The following is a 25,913-nucleotide window of genomic DNA, read 5'->3' as shown; positions in this document are numbered from 1 at the left end:
GAGTCCTCTCAGCCCCACCCACCTCACAGGGTGTCTGTTGTGGGGGAGGGAGATAAAGGAGATTGTGAGCCGCTCTGAGACTCTTGAGTGGAGGGTGGAATATAAATCCAATGCCGTCTTCTTCTTCTTCTTCTTCTTCTAAACAGAGTTACATTCTACTAAACCATTGACTTTAGTGGACTTAGAAAAGTGTAACTGTGGTTAGGATTGCAACCAGTGGATTCATCTCTATTGTATTCTTGTAAACTAACTGGTAATCATAGTATTGTAGCTTAGGAGATTCAAAAAGTTGTGGACAGGGCCGGATCTAGGGAGGGGGAGAGAGGGGTGCTTGCCCCAGGCGCCGACAAGGGGGGGGGATGCCAAATTGGGTATGGAGCATATTGTATTCCATGGGCCCATAAGATAGAATGGGCCCATGAGGGGGCATCATTTTTTAATTTTGCCCCCCCCCCTCAAAAAAAATGTAGATCCGGTCCTGGTTGTGGATCATATGTTTAGAAGTCCACCTGGTACTGTTAATTTACTATATGTTTAGGGAATGGTCAAGAATGGAACTGAAGAAAGTTTATGGATCCTGTGCTAAAGCAGGTTAGGGATGTCTATTTTTCTTAGATCCATTTTCATTATTTCTATGTATCGAGATTTCTGTGCCTATCTGGATTTTCTCACAACCATGTGGTCTGGTTACAGAAAAATTCTCACTCAAGAACTTCTGGAAATGCGGCTTCCATATTCCTGCCTGATATATTTATGCTTTGGCCAGATGAGGTTAGATTCATCCTAAACAACTTGTACCCAACAAGGTGCTTTTTAGAAATGCACATCTTGAAAACATATAACCCAGTCATAATCCAGAAAATAGCCTTAGTTTGCTCTACTTTCAGAATCTTGCAAATTCCAAAACATGCTGGGATTGAAGGATGAGGTTTTTCTAGAAGCATTTAAAATAATACAGGCCTTTTAGGGTTTGGGGTTTTGTTCATGTTTTTAACATGCATGCAGTAAGCTCATGTTGGAATTGCGGTATTTTCTAACGTCAGCATAATGATTTCCTTGACCTCTTCTAGTTGCATTTGAGAAACTTCAGTAACTGAACAAAGAAACATGACCATGGCTGGACCTGGCAGAAGAATAAAGACACTCACGTCAGAACTGAATAAAGTTTGCCCTGATGAAGATGGCTACTCTGTGTATCCTAAGAGCTACTATGACCTTGATGTGGTCCCCAACCTCAGGCGGAGTAACAGTACCTTCAGTAAGAGCAAAAGGAGAACTCACTTCACACTCAGCACCAATGAAAAGGCAAGTTCACTGGAAAGGAAAGAGGCTTGTGGTAGAAGGACAGGGTGGTTTATCATGGGACAGAACCTATAGAGGCAGGTGGAAGGGAAAAATAGTTTGGTTCTGCATCATTAATGTTGTGAGTTGTATTAATTGTATACATTTGCAAACAAAAACACTATGTTACTTTGCTTCTGCTAGTAATGATTTCTATTTTGTTTATTGTTCCCACTGCAGGAGAATCTTAGCTCATGGATCCCTGAAAACATTCGGAAAAAAGAATGTGTTTATTTTATTGAAAGTTCCCAAATGTCAGATTCCGGGTAAGGAGTTGCCTTTACTCTTTTCTCTAAAACAGTTCTTTTTTTGACCTGTTGCTAGCCAAGTGCATGGAAGCATGATCACAAAATATCCTAGCAATATCTCTCCACATACTGGGGGATCATGAAGAAATAGTTATTATGAATGGACTTTTGTCATATTTGCTGTTGGTAGCTATGGTGGACTCACCCAGTTCCCTCCCTTACAGGCAGGATTCTTTCTTTCTTTCTTTCTTTCTTTCTTTCTTTCTTTCTTTCTTTCTTTCAAGCCCCTTTTATCTGTTTTCTTCTTTCTATTTGAATGCTTATGTCTGTGTACCCTTTCACCTTACCGTTCTGATGCTGGCTCAGCGCAGGGACTTGAGGAAAGAGATAGGACCACCTCCTTAACTTCTACTTTTGAAAATGGCACAGGAGAGGCTTTTGAAAGTTCATAAATAAAATATTCTATTCAATGCAGAGGGGGAAAAGGTCAGGTGGAATCAGGGATAAAATGTCTGAGGTGAATCAATAATAACTCTGAAGTAATTTAGTAGTTTCACAAACTCCAGTTAATGTTTTCAGCAAGTGGGAGTTTTAAGCTTTTGACAAGGTCTTTGAATCTTTGAGTAGAGAGGGGTTTTTTTCAGTGTCTGCTAAACACTCCAGTATATATTTTTGAGTTTAAGTGACTCTTCAAGTTTCAGAAGGCAGGGATACACTACCAAGTACCCAAATTCCTTGGGTACCCAAGTACCCAATCCAGGGACCACTCTTCACTTGAAGCTATCTCCCTTATAGGGTTGCCAATTCCAAGTTGGGGCAAGAGATCTCCTGGTTTGGAGGCCTTTCCCTCACTTCAGGGCTATCAGAAAGTGGGGGGCAGTGGGAAATGTCTGCTGGGCACTCCATTATATCCTATGGAGATCAATTATCATAGGGTTTAATGGAGAATTGATCCATGGGTATCTGGGGTTCAGGGGGGTTGTTTTTTGAGAAAGAGGCACCAAATTTTCTGCATAGCATCTAGTGCCTCTCCTCAAAATACCCCCCAAGTTTCAAAAAGATTAGACCAGGGGTCAAATTCTATGAACCCCCCAAAAAGATGCCCCTATCCTTCATTATATCCAAATGGAGGGAAGGCATTTAAATGGCATGCAGTCCTTTTAAATGTGATTGCCAGAACTCGCTTCAGAGTTCAATCATGTTTGTCACACCCTTTCTACTGGCTCCACCTTCAAAGTCTCCTGGCTCCACCTTCAAAGTTCACAGGTATTTCTTGAGTTAGACCTGGCAACCATACTTTTCAACTGGGCAGGGAATTAATTCTCTAAATTAGAAGCTCTGCCCCTTTCTCAGGCCCAAATGGGGGTCCTTCAGCAATCTCCCCACTCATCCTGGCCAGCCTTCCCAGTCCTCAGTCAGTGCTAAACTGAATTCCCAACTCTTTGTTCTTATCTGACTCTTTCCAGTGAAATCTGTTTGAGGAGTCTGTCGCTTAAAGACTCTCTGGCGCTGTGAGGCATTAACCCTTCACAGTCCATCACATGGTTATACAGCACTTGAGCTTTTAAAGCAGAGTCCATCACAGCAGCAAAGACTGTTTTTCTGAATTGTGATTTTGGAAAAGAACTACCATACTGACAGATGAACTATCAACAAGATAGGAGATTACGATAACAGGAGAAAAAAACACCTGAGATCAAATGATGGTGACTAGAAGCCAAGGATCCAGAAAGGAAGGCAGTGTAGTATAGCTTGACCCCATCAGCTCTAAGAAACTAAGAAGGGTAGGTACTTGGAAGGAAGACTCTGCAGAGGATGGCAGTGGCAAACCACCTCTGCTTCTCACGTGCCTTGAAAGCCCCTTGCTGGGGTCACCATAAATTGGCTGTAATTTGGCTCTGCTGTACATGCACATGCACAAAAGACAAGGAAAACCAGGAGATTTCCTTTTAAGAATTGGCCTTCATGTGTAATATTAAAAGAAAACAGTACTTGAAATGCAAGTAAACCAAAGAAGTGCAAATTGGAGAGTTAAGCAGGAGTTTAGTTTTTCTCATTGAAATTCATGGGACTTGAAAATTCTCAACTTTGAATGAAAAAAGCTGCAGTTGCTGACATTTTCTGATGTTTAACCTGGAACACATTTGCTAGCTAGAAGGTGGGACATCTCTGACTTCAGTTCTCACAAGATTACTGTGCCTAAAAGTCAGTCTTTTGCAAAGTGATTAAAAGCCCAGAAGCTGCGTCCTGTTTGCAGTTTGATGACTATAACAAAGTCAGTGTTTGGGGATTGCAGGATGGCTATGAGTGCATGTAATGGGGCTGTTTTGGTGCAGAAAAGGCACCTAGCTTTTTTTTGTAGTTTTTTCTGTGGATACAGCAGGCTGCTGTGGCAAGGCTCCCAATGATTTCTGAGGTTCTGATTGTGTTTTCTTACAGGAAGATAGTGTGTGAGTGTGGCTATCTCAGGGAACAACATTCAGAGGAAGCTATAAAACCTGCCATGTTCCAGGGGAAAGAATGGGACCCAAGAAGACATGTCCAAGAAGTACCAACAGATGCTTTTGGAGACTTGTGTTTCACAGGCTTGGGGCAAAAAGTAGCAAAGGTAAGTTTGCATATGACTCTGTCATACACGAGGCTGTGATTTATTGTATGAGTATGGACAGTATTCACAGCTGTTAATACTTGAAGGTTTTCCAGTAAGCACAAGAAGGTAAAAAGGGATCATCAGGGTCTTTTTTGATCAGGAACATACAGGAATGCAGTTCCGACTGGCTTGGTGGCAGGGGGTGTGGCCTAATATGCAAATGAGTTCCTGCTGGGCTTTTTCTAAAAAAAAAAAAGCCCTGGAGATCAAGGACATGAAATCAATGAACCCATCCATTAAGTCCTTTATACGACCAGAATGCAAGTTCAAAAATTAAAGGCACCCTCACTCATGTTTTATGGGATCATTAAGACACTGTGCCTACACTGTAGTATTCTCAGGTTTGACCTGTATGTGTCAGATTCTCTGATATGGTACAGGCAGGAATCTCTATTAGGTAGCAGAGTGCATGAGGCTTACATGCAGCAGCAGCTTCTCAGTACTACATATGTGCTGGCAAAGAAACAACATTACACTGAGCCAATTGTTAGTTTCAAACTAATAAGAGTTCTTTATTAGGGAATCTCCCTTTTAAATAGAGTTACCAATCCCCAGTTGGGAACAGGGGTCCCTTGCTTTGGAGATCCTCACCCTGCTTCAGGGTCATCAGAAAGCGGGGGGAGGGAGGTAAATGTCTGCTGAGCACTCCATTATACCTTATGGAAACCAGTTCCCAAAGGGTATAGTGGAGAATCAATCTGTGGGTATAGGAGGCTCTGGAGGGCTCTGCTTTTTGAGGCAGAGGCACCAAATTTTCAGCAGAGCATCTGGTGCCTGTCCTCAAAACACCCTCTAAGTTTCAAAAAGATTGGATCAGAGAGTCCAGTTCTATGAGCCCCCAAAGAAGGTGCCCCAGCCTTCATTTTTTCCAAATGTAAGGAAGGCATTTAAATGTGATGGCCAAAACTCCCTTTGGAGTTTAATTGTGCTTGTCACAACCTCGCTCCTGGCTCCACCCTCAAAGTCCCCAGATATTTCTTGAGTCAGACCCGAGAACCCTAGCACCATAAGGGCAGGACGTGCTTCCTGCATCTCTATCTATCCTAGCTAGTTAGACTGGATTAGTCTACTCTATCCTGTCTTAGTCTACTCTATCCTTACAATAAAGGATTTATATTATCTTTTGCAAATATAAAGGGACTTTGTTTCTTGTCAGCACACACAAACCAGATCGACTCTGCTGCATTATGTGCCTTGAGCATTCTGCTAACCCAATAATCCTTCATGTTGTACTGTCCTTCAGGTAGGTAAGTAGGGCTAGATCTATTGGCAGTCTGAATGGGAGATATTCTTGAAATTGAAAGCATACCACTCTGAGTTCCATGGAAGACGGGTAGTACACAAATGTAATATATTGCATTCTGTTGTATTCAAAGCCCTGATAGCGAATGGAACTTTAACAAGTCAGGATATCCTTGCATACTGGTTAGATTTAGTAAATGTGTCCATTATACATTTAATTTTTCAACTGCAGTTTGTGCGTGTGTCCTCTGACACTCCCCCAAGAGTCATCTACCAGCTAATGACACAACACTGGGGCCTTGATGTACCAAACCTCTTAATATCTGTGACAGGAGGAGCTAAAAACTTCAACATGAAGCCAAGACTGAAGAACATTTTCAGGAGGGGGCTTGCCAAAGTTGCACAAACAACAGGTAAAGCGGCTTCCTGGCCTGAATCTGTCAACAACAAATGCAAGAGAAATGTGGCAGCGAGGTCAATTCGTTCATATTCTTTGTTCCAAAGGTGCCTGGATCATCAGTGGTGGTTCTCATGCTGGTGTTATGAAGCAAGTTGGGGAAGCAGTGCGGGGCTTCAGCATGAGCAGTAGCCTCAAGGAAAATGAGATTGTCACCATTGGCATTGCAACATGGGGGACCGTGCACAACCGTAACAGCCTCATCTGCCCCATGGTGAGCCAAAGGACCTCCAGACTTTCTGCTAGGAATGTCAGAGTTCTACAGTACAATCCTATGCAGAGTTGCTCCAGCCTAAACCCACTGAAGTTAATGAGTTTAGACTCGATTAGGTTTTGCACAGGATTGTACTGTCTGCTATGTTCAGGGGTGAGGTGGAAATAGTAAAACTGTGGCAATGATGCTGCTGTGGAAGCTGCTGTGTGACTGAAGATCCACTGTAGAAATGGAGAGACTGGGGAAAATGGAACCAGGTCGTAAGGCTCTTTTTGCTAACCCAAGGTGCATTTGGGGCTTTGATTTCAAAACGCAAATACTAGCATACAGGGCTTTTCTTGTAACAGTAACTCCTTTGCATATTAGGCTGCACACCCCTGATGTAGCCAGTCCTCCTGGAGCTTACAGTAGGCCTTCTGCTAAGAGTCCTGTTAGCTCTTGGAGGACTGACTACATCAGGGGTATGTGGCATAATATGCAAAGGAGTTCCTGCTACAAAAAAAAGCCCTGCTAGCATATACACATATACTTTATAATAGTTTAATCTCTTCCATGTATTAGTTATGTTTCAGAATAATATTTACCTCAATTGAGAAGGTAAGAAGAGATCAATAATGTGACTACCTACAGACATCAGTGGAATCTGTATAGCCTCATAAGTCCTTTACTCTAACAAAACACTCACAGCCAAACTAGACATTACATTTTTAAACAGGATGAGTCAGTGTTTCCCCAGCTCAACTCTTATATACCATGCTGGTGAATTGCATGTGCATTGTGGCTGCAGGTACAGTCCTCTCAATGGTCAAATAACTCCCCCAGGGCCATTTTGGGTTGAGAAAATGGTGCAGGAGGAAAGCTGATACCCCTCCTTCTTCCTCATCTCATTCCTGATCTGATTTGGGCCCCTGCAGGACCTGGAAACATAGTTCCCAGTTATTCCATCCAGCTGAGCAAAATGAGAATTGGATTGAAGAAACCCAGCCTAGCTGATTTAAAAATATGTCTAGTTTGTCCCTTCAGAATTTGAGACCACTGTTTCCATCACAACTCACTTAATATCAGTTGATTCTTAATTAGTTGACTTTCTCTCCTGAAACATATCTCCCTGTATTTCAAATACATATATACATACTCTGCCTTGAATACCAGAGGGTTTTTACTATGTACACTGAATTTGTGCAGCTACATGTACAGAGAAAGAGAGATTTTCATGCAATTTTCTTGAGAAATAGATGGTGTGAGTAGCTTGACATAATTTAAGCTTTTAAAAAGTTAGCAGATGAAACTAATGACATCTGTAGGTACCATTTGTTATACCAAGTTCACCTTAAATTTTTAAAAAAGTGTTTTGATAATAAAGGAATGGCCAATGGCACAACAAAGACAGTATGACTTAACCCTGCAGAGCAATCATGCATGGGAGAAAATACCCTGAAAGTGCAAATAGCTACAGGTCCTAGGCTATTTGTGTGATAGAATTCTGGCATTACATTAGATCTAGGAATGTGTGTGATTTGTTTGGTTGCCCCACTACCACCCATGAATATCAGTCCAACTCTACAGCGATAAGTGTACTGTAGCTCAGTGCAAGTGAAAGCTGTTATTTAGGAATATGTCAGCAGTATTTTGATTCTTGTTTCTTGACAGTGAACATCCCAAAGGCACATTGCTACAATGATGGAACAAAAGCTTTACTGATACTTAATATTAGAGATGTAAAATATGCACCTGGGCTTCTCAGATTTTCCCTTTCCTTTGTTACATCTTATAATATTACCCCAATAGAGATCAGAAAAAAAACCAGATAGGTGAGAGAGACTGTGAGATCAGTACAACAGGCAAGAACGGACTGTCTCGTCTTACATTCTGCAGATCTCGGCACTTCCTACACTAGTCAGATTCAATATTTGTCATGTTTCCTTTGGCACAAGATGCACAACTGAATCCTGCCATCTTCCAAAAGATCTGCTATTCTTTTGCAGAAAGCTTTTAAACATTTAATGTGTACAGATATACCCAGCAATGGGTGGAACTACATATTACATGTATTTAAATATTTGTCGTCTTTTGCAGATTGTATTCACTGAGGCTGCAGTTTCCAGGGGAGACAGTGGGGGAGTGGGAGAAGAGCTTCTGAGCACTTCCCTCCGTCCAGTTTCCTCTACAACCCAAATCAACATCTCTAAGCTGCTTTCACCCTCTCTTAGGAAAATGTGCAGGTGTTCATGTTTTTGGTTTCGCTGGGGGGAGGGGGGGTGTCAATGCAGCATGGAAATAGTGATGGGGGCAGCACAGGGTTTAAAAAATACCCTTTATGCCCTCACCAATATCCCCCTATTAAATACTGGGTTCACTGCATGAGGAGGCTTTTGCATAGTGATTAAAGCTCTCTGTTAGTGATTCAGCATCTCTACTAACTGACTACAAACTACTGCTAAGTACCAGAATATGTGACAATATATACAGTTGGGGCAGGAGAAGCCCAGCCCCCAAGAAGCAGAAAACCTCCTGTGATTGTGCCCTTTTTGGATCCTTCATTAGAATATTCATTCTTATTTGCAGAACCTAGGATCCTCAGATACTGCCTCCTGATTGGCCAGGAGCCAGTCAGGATGCAGATCTTTGGTTCCTCTTGGTCTATTGTGTTGCGCCTCAAGCTCAGGACACAACACTCAACATGTCCAGGCATGCTTTCACATACATAACACCCCCTATATACTGCAGCCTCAGCATTTATGATTTGTAAAAGAAACAAAGTCTTTAGAAATGATCACAGAACTCCACATGTCATACCACCTTCAAGATCAGAGATCCAAAAATTACTGTCAGTTTGTCTATTTGTCACTTGTTTTCATGTTTGCAGGGCAGTTTCCCAGCAGAATATGTATTGGATGAAGAGAGCCAAGGGAACCTTTCTTGTCTTGACAGCAATCACTCACACTTCATCCTGGTGGACAATGGGACCCATGGGAGATACGGTGTGGAAATTCCCCTGAGGACCAAACTTGAGAAGTTTATTTCGGAGCAAACGAAGGTGAAAGAAGGTATGGAGGCATCCTGTTGCTGGGGGGAAAGTCTGAAGCCACAACTGTAATTTATACTAGAACATCACCTCATTCCTTCAGCCTTAGAAGTGGGATGGCAGCTGTGGTTTCCCTAGCCTGTTTGGCACCCAGGATGGATAATTTTTTAATATTCTCCTCACCTATTTTGTTTGCCGTCAAGTCACAGCTGATTTCATACATCAGAGAATCCAGACTGCCATTCAGACTTCTTAGAGTGTTGGTTTTCCTTCTTTGAATATATTGAAAAAATTAGTTGGATTAAGAAGATTCCTACAAAATATAGAATTTTGGCATTACATTAGATCTAGGAATGTATACTGTTCTTTTTAATTTATTGTTGAATATTTTGTTTTTCTTTTTTCATGTTGTGCATTTGCTATGTTCTACCATGTTGTTGTTAATATTGTTATTTTGAAAACTTCTAAAATAAAAAAGTCACAGCTGACTTATGGTGACCCTGCAGGCTAGAGATGTTTTGAGGTGGTTTGCCATTGCTTGCCTCCACTTCAGCCCTTCTGAGATCTGACAAGATCATACTAAACGGGGGATATCCAGGTCAGGGCCCCTCCTCGTATGACAAAATTGTTTTCAGTAATAATCATGAAATAAAATGAATAATAATAATACCCAGAAAATCGATTCAGGTGGGTAGCCATGTTGGTCTGAAGCAGCAGAACAACGCTTGATCTTAAAGGTGCTACTGGCCCCAAATTTTATATTTAGTGGCCAGAAAAGAAATGCAGACATTGAAAAATTATTTTATTTATATAATCATGGCATTAAAAAAATCCAATTTCAACATACTATTCCATCACAAGAGCCACCTTAAAGTGTTAGACTAGGGAAACCATGGAAGCTTTCTGGGTGACCTATGGCCACTCACATTACTAGCTCTGACTTGGATAACCCCAGGATAGTCTGATATCATCATATCACAGAAGCTAAGCAGGGCCAAAGTGGAGCCAGGCAATGGCAAACCACCTCCAAATGTCTCTTGCCTTGAAAACCATATAAGGTAGCCATAAGTCAGCTGTGACTTGACTGCAAAAAACAAACATCATACCACTCATCTTCTGAACAGGCACTGAGGGGGGGGGGCTTCTGTTCTCCACTTTGAAGCCCAACAAAGGACCTTCCCAAACATTTACAAGGTATTTTTGAGAGCTAGGAGTCTGCCTTTGTACTAACTTTTACTAACTAACACTAGCCAAAGCATCACAAAATAGTGATCACAAGCTTCACCAGACTGGATGTTAAGAAACACACTACCCTATCCTGCATTGTTTCCAAAGGATTAAATTAAAACCAGAGAAACTCTGTAGTAGAAACTGAATATGTGAGGGGGGTATTTTCACAAGCTGAGCAAAACTACTGCAATGTACAGAGTGCCCAGCAGTACCAGTGCAATCACAGAGTGCCCAGCAGAACCCAGTGCCCTTGTGGCAATGCCAGGTGATGTTGAACACAGAATTACTGTCCAAGAGGGGTGTGGGGGGTGTGGAAGCCCACCAAAACCAGTGCAATGTACAGTGCCCAGCAAACCCAGTGCCTTCATAATATTAACAAAGGTTTGCTACTGTACTTCTCTTGAATGCTTTCTGTCACCAAGCAGGATAGGGATGAGAAGATCTTGAGACCAAGAAATGAAAATAGAGGGGAGGCACATGAAAAAATTAGATGAAAAGGGACAGAAATGAATGAGAAAGTTGTGGAAAAGAGGGATACAAATTAAGAGAGGGAAAGGTTTTAACTTGCTGCAACACTCTTTTTTTTTTTTTAACAATAAAAACAAGTTTAATATAAATGCTCAAAAACAATAAGTGGGTTGAAAAACTTTTCAGTGCAACAGTGACTATAGAAACAGTAACTTGGTACAAAGAAACAAAAACCCTGACACAACTACCTAAACATTTCCTTCTTCTAACTTCAAACAAACTCACTCACTTGCCTTGGATGAGGGATCCCTCTCTGGCTGCAACCTGCCTCCAGCTCAGCCTTTTCCATAGAGAACCACCCTGTCTGTAGCTTGGCCTTGTTATCGCTGCAACACTCTTAACTACTGCTTTGCAAGATCTGGCTGAACTGGGCAGAAGGAAAGGAAGAGAGAATGGGATGCCACTGGATGGGAAAGATTAAAGTCACTTATGTCAAGTGGGCTGTAGAGCTCATCAGGGGTGCTCCCCCAAGGGCTTGCTGTTGTCCAATGAAGGGCTGACACCAATGCTGATTTCAGCGCACTTATTGTCTATGTGTTAAATCAGTAAATCAAGTTAAATTGAGTTATTTTACAAATGTATAGACCTGAACTGTCAGCGAGTGATTCCTAGCTGGTGTTGAGTTGTAATGAAAGAATGTAAATCTGGGATCAGTGAGCAAGAGCCTTATCCCACGGCATAATTGAGGCACTGTCATTTCTGGTGACAGAAAAGAGGACCAGCAGTTTCTTCAGATTTAGACTGAGTTCCCCGCAGTGTCTTCCATGTGATTCTGCATTCTGAAGACTCCTTACAGAGCGCTTCTGGTGCCAAATTATTTATTGACCCTATGACAGTGGGCACCAGCACAAAAGGAGGAACAATGCACTGTATGCATTGACTGAAATGACTGCAATTTTATTTTTCTCACAGGAGTTGCCATTAAGATACCAATTGTTTGTGTAGTCCTGGAGGGTGGCCCTGGGACTCTTGATGTAAGTACTCCACTGAGCAAAAGAGCAGAAAATGTCTTGGAGAATATTTCCATTTTTAACACCTGTCCTAAGTGCTCCAGAACACAGAGGTAAATCCCACTGAATTCAATGGGGCACTAAGGAATAAGTCCCAGGCTGAATCATATGATTCAGGCTGCAATCCTAAGCACACTTACTGAGGAGTAAGTGTGCTTTGGATTGCAGCCTGAATCACATGATGTCTCTGTGGGACATCGATTAGCTGAGACCAGTTTTTCAGTCTTTGTTTGCAAGAGCTAATGCATCAGGAGAGGTATGTGTATAGTAAGAACTGGTTTCTCTGTCCTCAGTGTTTTGATTTGTCTCACAAATGGCACAGAAGTCCTATATGGCAAGAGATATCAAGCCAACATGTCTTAGCAAGTATACAATGGGCGCATGTTCTCATGCAGAGGTTTGGGAGTAACATAGTTGGGAAAGAGTTACATAGCTGGGAAAGAGTTAAAAGTTTGATCCTCAGACCAGCTGAAATTCTGTAGTCCAGGATCTTACCACTTCAATGCACCACTGATCATTGTTAGAGAGGAAAGGGGATCTGATGCCTTTACTGGAGTATATCAGGAGGTGGCAATGGAAGCAGCAGCTGTACTGTGCAGATGCACAGCTGGATAGCAGCTGAATGTCATTACATTCACCCACACTACTACTACATACTGAGCAGCCAGGAACTGCTTTGGTTGTGCAGGACCAGCCTCAGTTACGGCCTCAGGAAGTCCTCCAATAAAGGCATCAAACTGGAATCTTCTCAGAGAACCACACAAGCCACCCCTGCATGCTCTTAAATTGCTCAGAACCAATCTGTGCATTGAAGAGTAGGATTGCAGAACTTCACACAGTTTGAGGAACATACTTTTTCATTCTTTCCCACGTACAAAACTCCCTACTTTTAGTATGATGTCATGAGCAGGGTTATGGTAACCCTTTTGCATGCGTTATATGGAGAAAGTATTTTATGAGGGAGAGTATTCATAAAGATGAACCCTTACCCATAGTCTGAAGTGGCAGAGTTCAGTCCTAACCCCTTAATTTATTTAAGGGGTAGGTCAGCAAACAATGCAACAGTGGACATTTGTAAGAATTGGGGTTAAGTGACATCAGGGTCTCCTGTTCTACAGACCATCTACAATGCAATCACCAATGGCACCCCTTGTGTGATTGTGGAAGGCTCGGGGCGTGTGGCTGATGTGATCGCGCAAGTGGCTAACTTGCCCAACTCCAAAATAACCATCAAACTGATCCAGAAAAAACTGAGCATATTCTTTAAGGACAGCTATGAGCAGTTTACTAAAAGTAAGATTGTGGAGTGGACCAAAAAGGTAAGGCAGAAAAACACTCCCTATGTAAATGTGAGAACATTACAAGTTTTTGTTGGGAAAGTTTTATCCAGGGTTAAGGATATGCTGTTTGAGAACCTGTCTCTGACCCTGGCAATTACATGTCAATGAGAAATATAATCTATTACTTCAGTTCCTCAGTGTACACTTCTATAAAATGGTCACTGCCTTTCTGCATTCCCTGAGGAAGCCTTTGTTCAACACTGCACAGATTATAAGCCTATGATTTGGTGGATAGCAAGTCATATAGGAGAAATCTATGCAGTAGTGGGGCTTCAGCCCATGACTCAGGATCCTCAGGTGAGTCACACAGAGCCTTTCGTGCTAAGTCTTGACTCCACCCTGAGCCATTTTTTGCTGCTTTCCAGAAGGACCCGCTGCTGTTCAGACAATGGTAGGTCAGATTTTTCTAAGATGGTAAGACAAGTGTCCTAGTCATGGACTGAAGAGGGGTAGAGGCTGGGACTGCAGAGTAGAGGGGAAATGGTCATTGCAACATGTACTTGCAGCTCAGTGGCCCTAAGTTGCAGCCTGAGGGTTAAAGGTGGTCCCAGCTTCAGAAAGAATAAAGATCTTTGCTATGTGATGTATTAGCTCTGAGGATAAATTGTGAAGTTCACTATATGATCTTTGTCTAACAATGACACCATGCTGACTTTCTTCTTATATAAATGCTAAGTATCATGGTGTCAAGGAGTCTGCTGAGGTTAGAAAATTTATGAGGTATAAAGACAGATTCTGCTGCTTCCCCCCACACCTCCTCCCATCTCTTTGTTGTCAGTTTCATAATAAATTTTGGTTAGTAAGTCTTTGGGGCAGGGACTGGTTTGGTTGTTGTAAATCTCTGCTTACATCGATGCACTGTACACATTAGAAATAATAATAATTACAAAAAGTCAAATTCAGAAGCTCTGGAGGTCAGTATATCTCTGGGAAACCTGAGAGGCAGTGATCCTAAATTAATGGCTAGTGCAGTGAAATCTTCACAGAGAGGAGAATTCATTACTGAATGTAGTTATTGCAGCTGTACATTTATTTATTTTTTTGCAGATTCAAGATATTGTGCGCAACAGGCAGCTCCTGACAGTCTTCAAGGAAGGCAAAGATGAGCAGCAGGATGTTGATGTGGCCATTCTGCAAGCAATGCTCAAAGGTGAGTCGTGGCTACAGCTCAGCTGCTGCTGCTGATCTAGCATGGCTAGATCTAGCATGGCTAGCATGGCTAGTCTTATAGCCATGCTTGTTTTATATATACATAAATATAAGACTAGCCATGCTAGATCAGACCATGCTAGATTAGACCAATGTTCCATCTAGTCCAGTATTCTGTTTCATTCAGTGACCAATTGGATGGCCGCAGAAGGCCACAATCAGGGCATGATGGCCAAAGCCTCATCCTGTTGTTACCTCTCCCTGTACTGTTTTTCACAGGATTGCTGCCTCTGAACATGGAGGTTCCATTTCATCATCATGGCTAATAGTCCTTTATGGGCCTATGCTTCATTAATATGTCTAATCCCCTTTTAAAGCCGAAAGTACTTCCCATGATGCTGCTAATTACTAACTTAAAAAAAAAAACCTGAATGAAATTCTGCTCACAAATCTCCCGCATGTCTAGTTCTACTCTGAAACTACATCCTTGTATAGTCTCTCTTGGGCCATTACCTGTTCTTCTTGTTGATGGGCCAGAATGTAGTTCTGCTTTGGGATACACTACAGTATAGAGTGTTACAGAGTTATTAGAATGTGAAAGCTTACATTTCATTTTCCTTCTGTTTGAACCTCCAAAATGGGACAAATAAATCCCTCTCCATTTGGACTCAAGAAAATGGTGTGAGGAGGAAAATAGGAGCCTGTCTTTCCCCACATCGCAGTCCCAAGCTGAAATGGACTTCTGCAGACCTTTAAAATGTTGTTCCCTCTTAGCTACTGTGTGGATGAAGGGACTGTGAGTCAGGTCTAAGTTTGTTAGAAAACATAATGTGTTGTATGGTCCTCTGTAGCTGCCTTCAGAGAAGCTGTGGAGAAAGACATGGACACCATAACTAGCATGCAGAATACTACCAGATATTATACCATGATTGGGGTGTGTCTTAGCATAGAAGATGTCTGATGTGAATAAAATCAAGAAAGATGCAAAATGATTATTTTGATCACTAGTTGCATGATGAAAACAAATGAAATTGGTTCCATATCTGCTAAACCTCAGCTATTAAAATCTGTTTACATTTTAGCCTTTCATGATCAGATTTGAGTGCATATTTTCATTACACACAGCAGTCTGGGTCATTCAGGTATATGACATTCAGATTTACTCTGAGAGTAGTGGTGCTTTTCTCTGGCACATGGAGCTTTTCTTGCTCAGCAAGAAGCTCTTCCCTCACAGTACAAAGTGCTGGATTCACAATTATTTTCTTAGTAATTGTACTCCACATCACTGCATATGACTAGGAGAGCAAATAAATACTAGCTGCATCCTGATTTCAGTAATTTTCTTCTGGGAGGCATGGCTCAGTGGTAGAGTATCTGCTTGGCATGCCAAAGGCCCTGGGTTCAGTCCTGGCATCACCAGTTAAAAATGAGCAGGTAACAGGTGATGTGAAAGACCTAAGATGCTGGTAGAGCTGCTGCCAGTCTGAGCAGACAGTACCAACCTTGATGAACCAGTAGTCAAGACACAGTATAAGACAGGTTCAGGCATTCTTTACATCTGTGTTGCAGCTTCCCGATATCGTGATAATTTTGGCCATGAGAACTGGGACCACCAGCTGAGGCTTGCAGTAGCATGGAACAGGGTGGATATTGCTCGAAGTGAGATCTTCACCGATGATCATGAATGGAAGGTGGGTCATTCTTAATGGTGACGTATAGGCAATAGTTATGTCCCCCTTCTGTCCAACATGGGTAATGCAGAATCCAGAAGTGCCAGCCTTGGCTTGACTGCAAGGATGCCACTTGATGTGTGGAAACGAAGAAGTAATTTGGAAGGTGTTAGATGTTACAAGATACGTCAAACTGCTGTTATTGCTAGTGTGTTCATTTTCTCTCCATTTTAACATGCATCATAGCACACCATATGACATTCAGTATCCCCTCTTCTGCCTCACAGAACTGGCTGGGAGGGATGGAAAGATATATAGAGGGAAGACATCACATCACACTTTGTGTCAGTACAGTCAGTGTGGGGTAGCGGCTAAAGGGACAGACTAGGAGCAGGGAGACCTGGGTTCAAATGCCTCCTGAATCATAAAACTCACTGGGCAACCTTGGTCCAGTAATCCTTTCTCAGCCTAACCTACTTCACAGGATTGTTGTGATGACAAAATACAGAAGAGATAAAGCACATATGCAGTCCCAAATTCCTTGGAGGAAAAGCAGGATATAATTGAGATAGGTAGATACCTCCTGTTCTACTTGTTGCAAGGAAGTGGGCAAAATATGTCAGCACAGGAACCCTTTCTCTGTCTGCTGGATTGCCATTGTGGAAAAGAAAAGAAAGCAAGGTTATTTGCTCCTCAACAAAAGGCTCTGGGAGATAAGGGTAGAGTGTGTGGACCATGTGATTTGCCCACTCTTCTCTCACCAGCTAGGGTTGCCAGGTTCTACCTTGTCACCAGTGGGGAGCTTTACGAAGCATTCCAGGAAGGGGTGGGAATGTCCCCAACATTATGACATCACACATAAGTGATATCATTATGTTGGGAATGCAGCCCCTTGGAAGGTGCTGGCAGTACCCGCTTGCAGAAACCATTTAACTTTAAATGGTCTTTGCAAGAGGGCGCTGTGCAATGAGGTGAATTCACTGCTTGGAATTCAGGCACAGGTGGCCCCCACTTGCAAGAAACCATTTGAAGGGAAGGTTCCCTTTCTTGCAGGCTTTCTTGGTTTCTTGCAAGTGGGGGCTACCATGCCTGAATTCCTCTAAAATTTAGAGGGACCTCCAGCTGATTGGTGGGCCATGTGTTCTTACCAATCAGCTGGAGGGCCCTTTAAATCTCACAGGAGGGGAGGGAAAGGGGTGGCTGCCAGTAGTCAACTGGCCAACTGGCCAACTGGCCATGAAATCACAAAATCCCCCACCCCCACCTGGGAACTGGCAAGCCTACTTGCCACCAGTTCTATGACAGGATATAAATCCAATCACTGCTTCTTCTGCTGCTGCTGCTCCTCCTACTGCTTCTGCTTCCTATTTTATTGTTTGCAAGTAGCTTTGTTTCCAGCAGCAAATGTTTTTACATTTGAGGGCTGTAGAAACAGTGGCATGAGTTTAGGGTTGCCAGGTCCCCCCCCCCCCCAGCTACCAGCAGGGGATGGGGAGTTAGAGTTGCCAGATCCAGGTTGGGTTTTGGGGGTGGAATTTGGGGAGGACAAGAACCTCAGTGGGGTACAATGCCATGGAGTCCACCCTCCAAAGCATCCATGTTCTCCAGGAGAACTGATCTCTGTAGTTTGGAGATGACCTATAATTCTGGGAGATCCCCAGGCCCCACCTGGAAGGTCGCATCCTATGTGAGTTCTTTAACCCCTATTGTTGCAGCAGCAGCAGGGTCCCTTTTTAGTTTGGGCTTGCTAAAAAATTGGGCTTCATACTTTCTAAACATCAACCTTGACAGTTATTACCTGGGTCATTCCTAGAACAACAGAGCAACCTCCAGTTTCTTAGCTGAAACAGCAGTAGCATCTCCATGTGGGGTGGGATTGGGGTTTCTGGCTCAGCAGATATCAGTTTGAACCCCCAGTAGCATTTACAGAGCTGCAGTTTGGTCCTGTGAAATGCAGATTTTTCCTACCTTACCCATCCTGTGGCAGCCCAATATTCCTCTCAAAACCCTGTTGCTGTAGGTCACCCTTCATCTTCAGAGGGGGAAGGGGAAAACTGATGTCCATGGGAAACACTAGTGTGTTTGCTTGCTTGGAGCTGACTGCTGTTTTCCTCCTTTCACTGAAATATAAATGTAGGCACAATGCAAGACAGAACAGCTGAGCTTGTGATTGCTGGATTCTTCCTGTTAGCTGTTTTCTGCCTGCTTACTTTGGTTTCATGACTAATCTTCAGCTGCTGCTATTAACTAGAAGTGGCTCCAGCTTCCTGCCTGCTTCCTCCTCTTTGCCTTTGGACTTCCCTTTCTTACACCTTCTCCCTGTTTCCATGTCATGGGGGGTGGGGGGACAACCTGGGCCCTCTATATTAACACTGGCTGTTTTCCTGCCCGACAGCCCTGTGATCTGCACCCAATGATGGCTGCTGCCCTCATAGCCAACAAGCCAGAATTTGTGAAGTTGTTTCTGGAGCAAGGTGTGCGCCTGAAGGAGTTTGTTACCTGGGATACCCTCAACTATCTTTATGACAATTTGGTGGCCTCCAGTGTCTTCCATGGGAAGCTGCAGAAGGTGCTGCTGGAAGAGAAGGAGCGTTCGGCCTTCTCCAAAGTGCCCAAGGTCCAGCTGCATCATGTATCCCAGGTGCTAAGGGAGCTGTTGGGGGACTTCACACAACCGCTGTACCCCAAGCCGAAGAATACTGAGCGACATCGTCTCTCCATCGCTGTGCCTCATATCAAGCTCAACGTACTCTATTTTTGCATTGCTGTTAACCCCTTTAAGTCTTATATGCCTCCCTTGCTATACAGTAGGACTTCTCAATTCTTTTTACCATGGGGCTTCCTTATCCATACCTGGGCTGCCTTCTTCCCTCTCCTAATAGCAGAGAGTAGTGGCCCAGTATGATGCACAGCATATCAGAGATACATGTGCTTCAGCCCAGTACCAATCCTTGCTAAGCTTCTAATATAAATCAGTCTTAACTTATATCACTGTTTCCTGCTGCAACTTTGAAGAAGCAGTTGAGGATGAAATGAGATTGAGGATTTCTGCTCTTGGCATTTAGGAACTCCAGACTGTAATCCAAACCCTTCTTTGGTGCTCCATTTTGATCCACATTTCCGGTTTTGGTCTTTGATCTTTCCATCCCAAACCCTTTCTTACAAGGGGCTAAAAGCCAGGAGTCCCCCAAATTACTCAGGAGATAGTGCTAGAGAAGGAAAGGGGGAAACGCTTGGGACTCTTTAGCTTGGAGAAACATCGACTGCGGGGTGACATGATAGAGGTTTACAAGATAATGCATGGGATGGAGAAAGTAGAGAAAGAAGTACTTTTCTCCCTTTCTCACAATACAAGAACTCGTGGGCATTCGATGAAATTGCTGAGCAGACAGGTTAAAACGGATAAAAGGAAGTACTTCTTCACCCAAAGGGTGATTAACATGTGGAATTCACTGCCACAGGAGGTGGCGGCGGCCACAAGTATAGCCACCTTCAAGAAGGGTTTAGATAAAAATATGGAGCACAGGTCCATCAGTGGCTATTAGCCACAGTGTATGTGTGTATATAAAATTTTTTGCCACTGTGTGACACAGAGTGTTGGACTTGATGGGCCGTTGGCCTGATCCAACATGGCTTCTCTTATGTTCTTATGAAAGAGCCTTGTCCACCAGAACTTGGTCTGCTCCTAGCTTTTTCCTTCTTCTAGTGGCTAAAGCTGCATAGTGACTCCTTACTGAGACTGCTTCCATATGGTCATGATGGTCTTTGTAGCTCTTATTCCTCTGTGAATGCAGAGGCATTTGCAAAACCAATGGCGTATCCACATGTTGATTTCCCCAGCACTTAGTGTACGTATCCATGACCACCACTGCTCCCCCAGCACACACTACTGGAGGGCTTTTTTGTTTGTCTGTTTTTAAAAAGTGGTAGTTACTTTATTGTTGTAACTATAGTGATATAGCAATTACCAATTTAAAAAAAAAAAAATCCCTCCAGTGGAGTGGAAGAGGGACAGAGGCAGCCACTGGAAGGGGAGTGGAGTCAATTTACAAAGAATTAATGTGTGAACCAGTGTACATTTCCCCATTCATATGACATGCAAACACTCTTTGACTGCTGTCTTTCCCATATCAAACTAGGGTTGGAAAAGACTGGAGCAAAGTGGGGGACAACAGAAAGAAACATGTTTATAAATTAATTACCTACATCAGGCATGTCCAACTTCGAACAGGTTGTGATCTATTTTTTTCTGGACAAAAGTGCTGGTGATCTACCACCATGAAAATTAAGTTTCAAATTAGTTTCGAATTCGATTTTAACCCACCAAAGTTGGGTTCCACCACGCCCCCCCCCCCATTTACAATACACCTTCTGTCATTTACTGGTAAGCAAAATAAGCAAAACCAAACCAGAGACGAAGATCCAGAAAGAACTGCGAACAGTTTTTCTTAATTTTTTATTGTTATAACTTTCTTTAACTGTCTTAATAACTTTCTTTAACTTTTATTGAGTAATTTGTGTTAAATGTAGGTGAAGTGTTGATCCAGGCTGATCTTGCGCAATCTTTAAAACTTCGCTCTTGCTAATTAGTGAGATGTCTGAGCCTGCATTTCATCCACCAGCTTTTTGAAGTTGAGTGAATATTGCATGAGGGCCAGGGAATCCTGGAGATGTTCATCTGTCATGTTGGAACGCTGTGTACTCTCTGTCATTTTCAGATGGGAAAATGCAGATTCACACAAATAAGTTGAACCAAAACAGGAGTATATGGCTTCACTGCATCTTCTCAAGTTGGGAAATTTATCTCTAGGCACTAGCTTCCAAAACGATTCTTGCTCAGTATGGGTCTTGAGACAAATGTCATTTTTAAGGGTTACTATTTCGTTTTCAAGAGATGCCTTGTTCAATGAGTAATTTTTACTGATAGCATCTGCAGTTTCCTTAATGTCCATATCTGCTTTGAATGGGTATGACAAGTACTCCACAACTTTTTCAATTCTTTGGAAGTCACAGAATCTTTTTTCGAATTCCTGGATAATAGAGCAGATTTCTGTCACATACTTCTCGTTCTGAAAAACAAAATTTGGATATTGTCCCAGACAGTCCTGCGTATTGGGAAAATGATCAGAAGTGTTGTTTGCAAGGTCAGTCATCATTAGCTCAAATTTGCTCTTGTAGAATGAAACTGTACTCATCATCTCACCAATGCATTTGTTTTTACCTTGTAGTTCAATGTTCATATCACTTAGTTCGCCTGTAAAGTCAGCGAGAAATGCCAGATCACATTACCACTGGTCATCGTCCAACTGCTTTGTCATCTCCCCTCTCCTTCAAAAACCTTCTTATTTCATTCAGCACATCACAAAATCTTTGCAGAAATTTGTGCCTACTTAGCCACCTTACATCTGTGTGCAAAATTATTTCCGCTGCCCCTTCATCAAGAGTAAGATTGAAAAGCCATGTTTGAAGTGATCTTCCACAAACTGAATTTACAATTTTGAAAGTGATGTCCATGACAGTCTTTGTATTGAGTCTCTTGCTTGCCAAAACTTGCTGGTCAATGATGCAGTTGTAAGAAAGGAAATCTGGAAAGTCGTCATGCGGTCTACAGAGGCCTATGAAACTGTTAACCTCACCTGTCATTGCTCTTGCTCCATCAGTAATGATGAAAACAAGTTTATGCAATGGAAGATTACACTTCGTCACAAAAGAATGGAAAGAGCTGAATATTTCCTGACCAGTAGTTCTCCCTTTTAAAGAAATCATTCCAAGTAGTTCTTCTTTAACACTGAAGTCTTCAAAAACCATCCAGATAAAGACTAGTAACTGGACTATGTCTCTTTTGTCTGTAGATTCATCCAGTTGGAGTGAGAAAGCAACACAAATTGAAACATCCTCCAACAATTGTTCAACAAGATGTCCACACATCTTTTCTATTTGCCGCACGACGGTGTTTCTTGACAATTGTACATCTTGAACAGCAGCTATGATCTTTCTTATTCTTAAATCCTTCAAAAAGATTGTCTGCTGCTTCAAGAAAACAATCTTTTACAAATTCTCCTTCATTGAAAGGGTTGCATTTCTTTGTAATCAGGTTGCTGACCTTGAAGGATGCCATGGTTGCATTGACCGAATGTGACCTTGGCTTCGCCATCAACTATTGCTGTGCAGCCAATTTAGATTTAAGTTCTTTGAGCTTCAGTTTATGAATTTCACTTTTGGGTGGAAAATCAGCATCAAACTTATTGCTATGCAGAGCCTTATAATGACGCTCCAGATTACCCTTTTTGAGCAAGGATACAGCAGCATTACAAAGTAGACAACAACACTTGACTTTCACCATGATGAAGTAGTGGTCCATTTCCCATTCATCATGAAAGTGGTAGGTTTTGCTGTTCTTGGTGTAGTGGTTAAGTGTGTGGACTCTTATCTGGGAGAACCGGGTTTGATTCCCCACTCTTCCACTTGCACCTGCTGGCATGGCCTTGGGTCAGCCATAGCTCTGGCAGAGGTTGTCCTTGAAAGGGCAGCTGCTGTGAGAGCCCTCTCCAGCCCCACCCACCTCACAGGGTGTCTGTTGTGGGGGAGGAAGGTAAAGGAGATTGTGAGCCGCTCTGAGACTCTTCGGAGTGGAGGGCGGGATATAAATCCAATATCTTCTTCTTCTTCTTCTTTGGAACACTCATCTTCATTATACTGGGGTGGCTGGGGTGCTAAGTCAACACTGGCTGAATCTGGTCCAAAACCGTCACTGTCCCAAAGTATTAAAGATCAACAGGAACTGAAGACCTCTGGATGATGCCAAAACCACACATGCAGTTCTAAAAGTAAAAATAAGAATTCATAATACTGGCATCAATAATCAAATACCACCACACCAAACAATCGTCAAAAAACCCAAACACCTGTCCAGCAAACCATGAAACCAAGTGGGGCTGGCGATCTACCTCTGACCCCTCTGCAATGTACTGGTAGATCGCGATCTACCTGTTGGACATACCTGACCTACATAATATTTCAGCATACTTTATTCATCTCAAACTAATAGCTTGAGAGTTAGAATCCGATTAAATTATACACAGGACGTTAACCTCTGTGTGGAAAAGCAGATTTTTTTTTTCCTCTTCAGCTGAAGGTGGCATGAAAGAGGCATCAGTGGTGTATGGACTCATGCTGTTGCTGCTATCTTTAGCAGACAGGATTTGCAGGGTTTTGTAGTGCTTCAAAAATCTGATTGGAGGTATTAGAAAAGAAATTGGATTCTATATGGAGATTTTGCTTCCTTTCAGCAGTTCTGTTTTCAGTAGAATCCACATGACTTCATCCTCTGTTTAGACTTTTAATGTATTTTCCCCTACTTTGCTGTGATCTTCCCCAATTTGACCTTATATAATCTTTTCAAAACAACTGCAGCCAAAGAGTCTTTGGATACCATGTGGATAGGACGTTGTACAATTTTTCAGGTTCTGCCTACATCAGCACCATTTTTTCTTACCTCAGTCGCTTCAGCAGCCATTTCACCCCTCCACTGGAGGGCCTTTTCAGGCTTTTAAAAATAGAAATTAACTATATTGCTGTAGCATTATAACAATATAACAACCTATTGCAACAGTGTACTAGTTCCCAGGTTCCTTTTCTTAACATTAGTGTTTAGCCCTTTTTGGTTGCAGATTTAGAATGGTATATGTACCAGCTGCATCTTGTTACAGTTACATCAAAAAGGAGAGAAGCTTGCTTTTCCTTTTTTTTTTTTTTTAAAGGAAGGCTGGTAACTAGTACAATTGATTATCATGTTAAAATGGTATAGTTATTACTAATTTTTAAGCCTGAAAAAGGTGTGGAATTGGCAGCTGTGGAGGGCTGAGGCAAGGAAAAATGAGGGGAAAACTGATGTGTGGATGCTCTGCAGCAACAAGAGGTAAATGGAGAATAATCTCTGTGTAGAAGCCACCCTGATCATAGTGCCTCCAACTTTCTTAGCAGCTGTTGTTTGCCTCAGTTTTTACAAGGAAGTTGTTTTCTGTAGGTACAAGGGGTGAGTCTTCGGTCCCTCTACAAGCGTTCTGCTGGCCGCGTTGCATTCACCATGGATCCTGTGAGGGACTTGCTCATTTGGGCAGTTGTCCAAAACCGCAGGGAGCTGGCTGAAATCATCTGGGCCCAGGTAAAGACTTCTTTTTCTAAGTTGTACCCAAACTGAAGGGATCTTGAAAGGTATAGTATAGCCTCATCTCATCCAATCCCAGAAGCTAGGCAGGGTTAGTACTTGGACACAAGACCACTAAGGAAAACTTTGCAGAGGAAGGCAATAGCAAACCACTTTTGCTTAATCATTTGCCTTGCAAACCCAGTGGGGTCACCATAAATTAGCTGTGACTTCACAGAACTTTACACACACAGACATCCAGACTGGACTGGACTCACCTAGAATGGTAGTGGGAGAGCCTTCAGTTTAGGAAACATCACTTGGTCAATGGTTCTGAGCCCTACCTCTAAAGGCAGTGACCTTCACTGATCCTGCTGGCAAGACTCCCTTAGTGAGAAGGTTAATGAGGATGCCTTTGACAGTTGGGATACACTTGACAAAGAGACTTTGGTTTCACTGAGGTGCTGTTTCTGCAGACTGCAAGTGAAGATGCACATGATTTACTAGTCTTCCATTTAAAAAATTCCTCAATGTCGAAAACCATTTTTATTTCACAAAATTTATAACCTGTCTTTCTGCCATTATAAGGACCACCAAGGCAGCCAACAAATTAAAACATAGATAAAATCATGTTTTAAAATCAGCCCCTCAAAACACATCTGTCATTAAAACAATTAAAAACATAGCTGAAATAGGTACAAAGACTTAAAAAACAACAATTAAAACATTTTTCAGGAGGGAGAGATCCCTGAGGAAATGTCAAACAAAACAAAAAACTCTTTATCCACTAGAGGAAGAGGGCAACAGAAGGGACAGACACATCTCCCTGGGGAGAGATTTCCAGAGTTTTGGTGACACAACCAAAAAGATTCTCTCCTGGGTTATCACCCACCTAATCTCAGAAGCTGGGGCACCTGGAATAGGACCTTCAAGTATTACTGTAGTGGTTAGGTATATTCACATGGGATTATGTTAGTTCCAAACTACATAGGCCTTTGAAGTTCAGAACTAGCACCTTGAATTGTGCCTGGGAATAAATTTGGAACCAGTGTAGATGGGCCAAGACTGGAGTACTATGGTCCCTAAAACCCATTCCAGTCAACATCCTGGCTGCAGCATTCTGTACCAACTGAAGTTTCCAAACTCTTCTCAAGGGCAGCCACATGTAGAGTGTGTTGCAGTAATCTAACCTAGATGCGAATAAGGCATGCCTCTCAGTGGCCAGATCTTTTCTGCCTAGGAAAGGCTACAGCTGGCTAACCAGTCAAAGCTGGTAAAAGGCAGTCCTGTCCACAACTTATCCAGCAGTAGGCTGGGATCCAAGAGCACCCATAGACTACAGATCTAGACCACAGACCTGTTCCTTCAAGAAGAATGCAGCTCCATCTAGAATGGGTGACACCTTAAATCCCGGGTCTGCCCACCAGTAGCACCTCCATCTTTCCAGGGTTAAGTTTCCATTTATTAGTCCATATCCACTCAAAAACTGCTCCAAGCACCAGTTTTAGGTTTCTTCATTCTCCCTGGGATCAGCTGGAAGTGTGTGAGAGCGTTTAGTGTTATTCACATATTGATGACAACCCAGCCCAGATCTCTGGATGACCTCACTCAGTGGTTTCATGTCGATGTTAAGGAGCAGTTCCCTAGAACCACATTCTGAAGC

General features: G+C 42.5%; 1 protein-coding gene across 11 annotated transcripts in view; it reads left to right on the top strand.

The window, feature by feature from the left end:
* Positions 1–1,074: 1,074 nt before the first annotated feature.
* Positions 1,075–25,913, top strand: part of TRPM2 (transient receptor potential cation channel subfamily M member 2) — a 52,560-nt gene continuing 27,721 nt past the window's right edge. For 8 of the 11 annotated variants that reach the window (XR_009555583.1, XR_009555582.1, XM_060242038.1 and 5 more), the window contains exons 1-12: positions 1,075–1,305; positions 1,522–1,607; positions 4,029–4,197; positions 5,714–5,894; positions 5,986–6,152; positions 9,019–9,199; positions 11,848–11,909; positions 13,064–13,264; positions 14,333–14,435; positions 16,004–16,125; positions 18,500–18,850; positions 24,131–24,268. Coding sequence is in view for 8 of the 11 variants with exons in the window: in XM_060242038.1 (XP_060098021.1) it covers positions 1,108–1,305; positions 1,522–1,607; positions 4,029–4,197; positions 5,714–5,894; positions 5,986–6,152; positions 9,019–9,199; positions 11,848–11,909; positions 13,064–13,264; positions 14,333–14,435; positions 16,004–16,125; positions 18,500–18,850; positions 24,131–24,268 (1,959 nt within the window). In the remaining 3 variants the exon portion in view is untranslated. Of the gene's footprint in view, positions 1,306–1,521; positions 1,608–4,028; positions 4,198–5,713; positions 5,895–5,985; positions 6,153–9,018; positions 9,200–11,847; positions 11,910–13,063; positions 13,265–14,332; positions 14,436–16,003; positions 16,126–18,499; positions 18,851–24,130; positions 24,269–25,913 lie in introns of those variants that run through there. The other 3 variants (XM_060242040.1, XR_009555584.1, XM_060242042.1) reach the window with 3 other exon arrangements.

This window comes from Heteronotia binoei, chromosome 6 (assembly GCF_032191835.1).
Source record: "Heteronotia binoei isolate CCM8104 ecotype False Entrance Well chromosome 6, APGP_CSIRO_Hbin_v1, whole genome shotgun sequence".
Lineage (NCBI taxonomy): Eukaryota > Metazoa > Chordata > Lepidosauria > Squamata > Gekkonidae > Heteronotia > Heteronotia binoei.
This window is presented reverse-complemented; position numbering and strand designations above follow the sequence as displayed.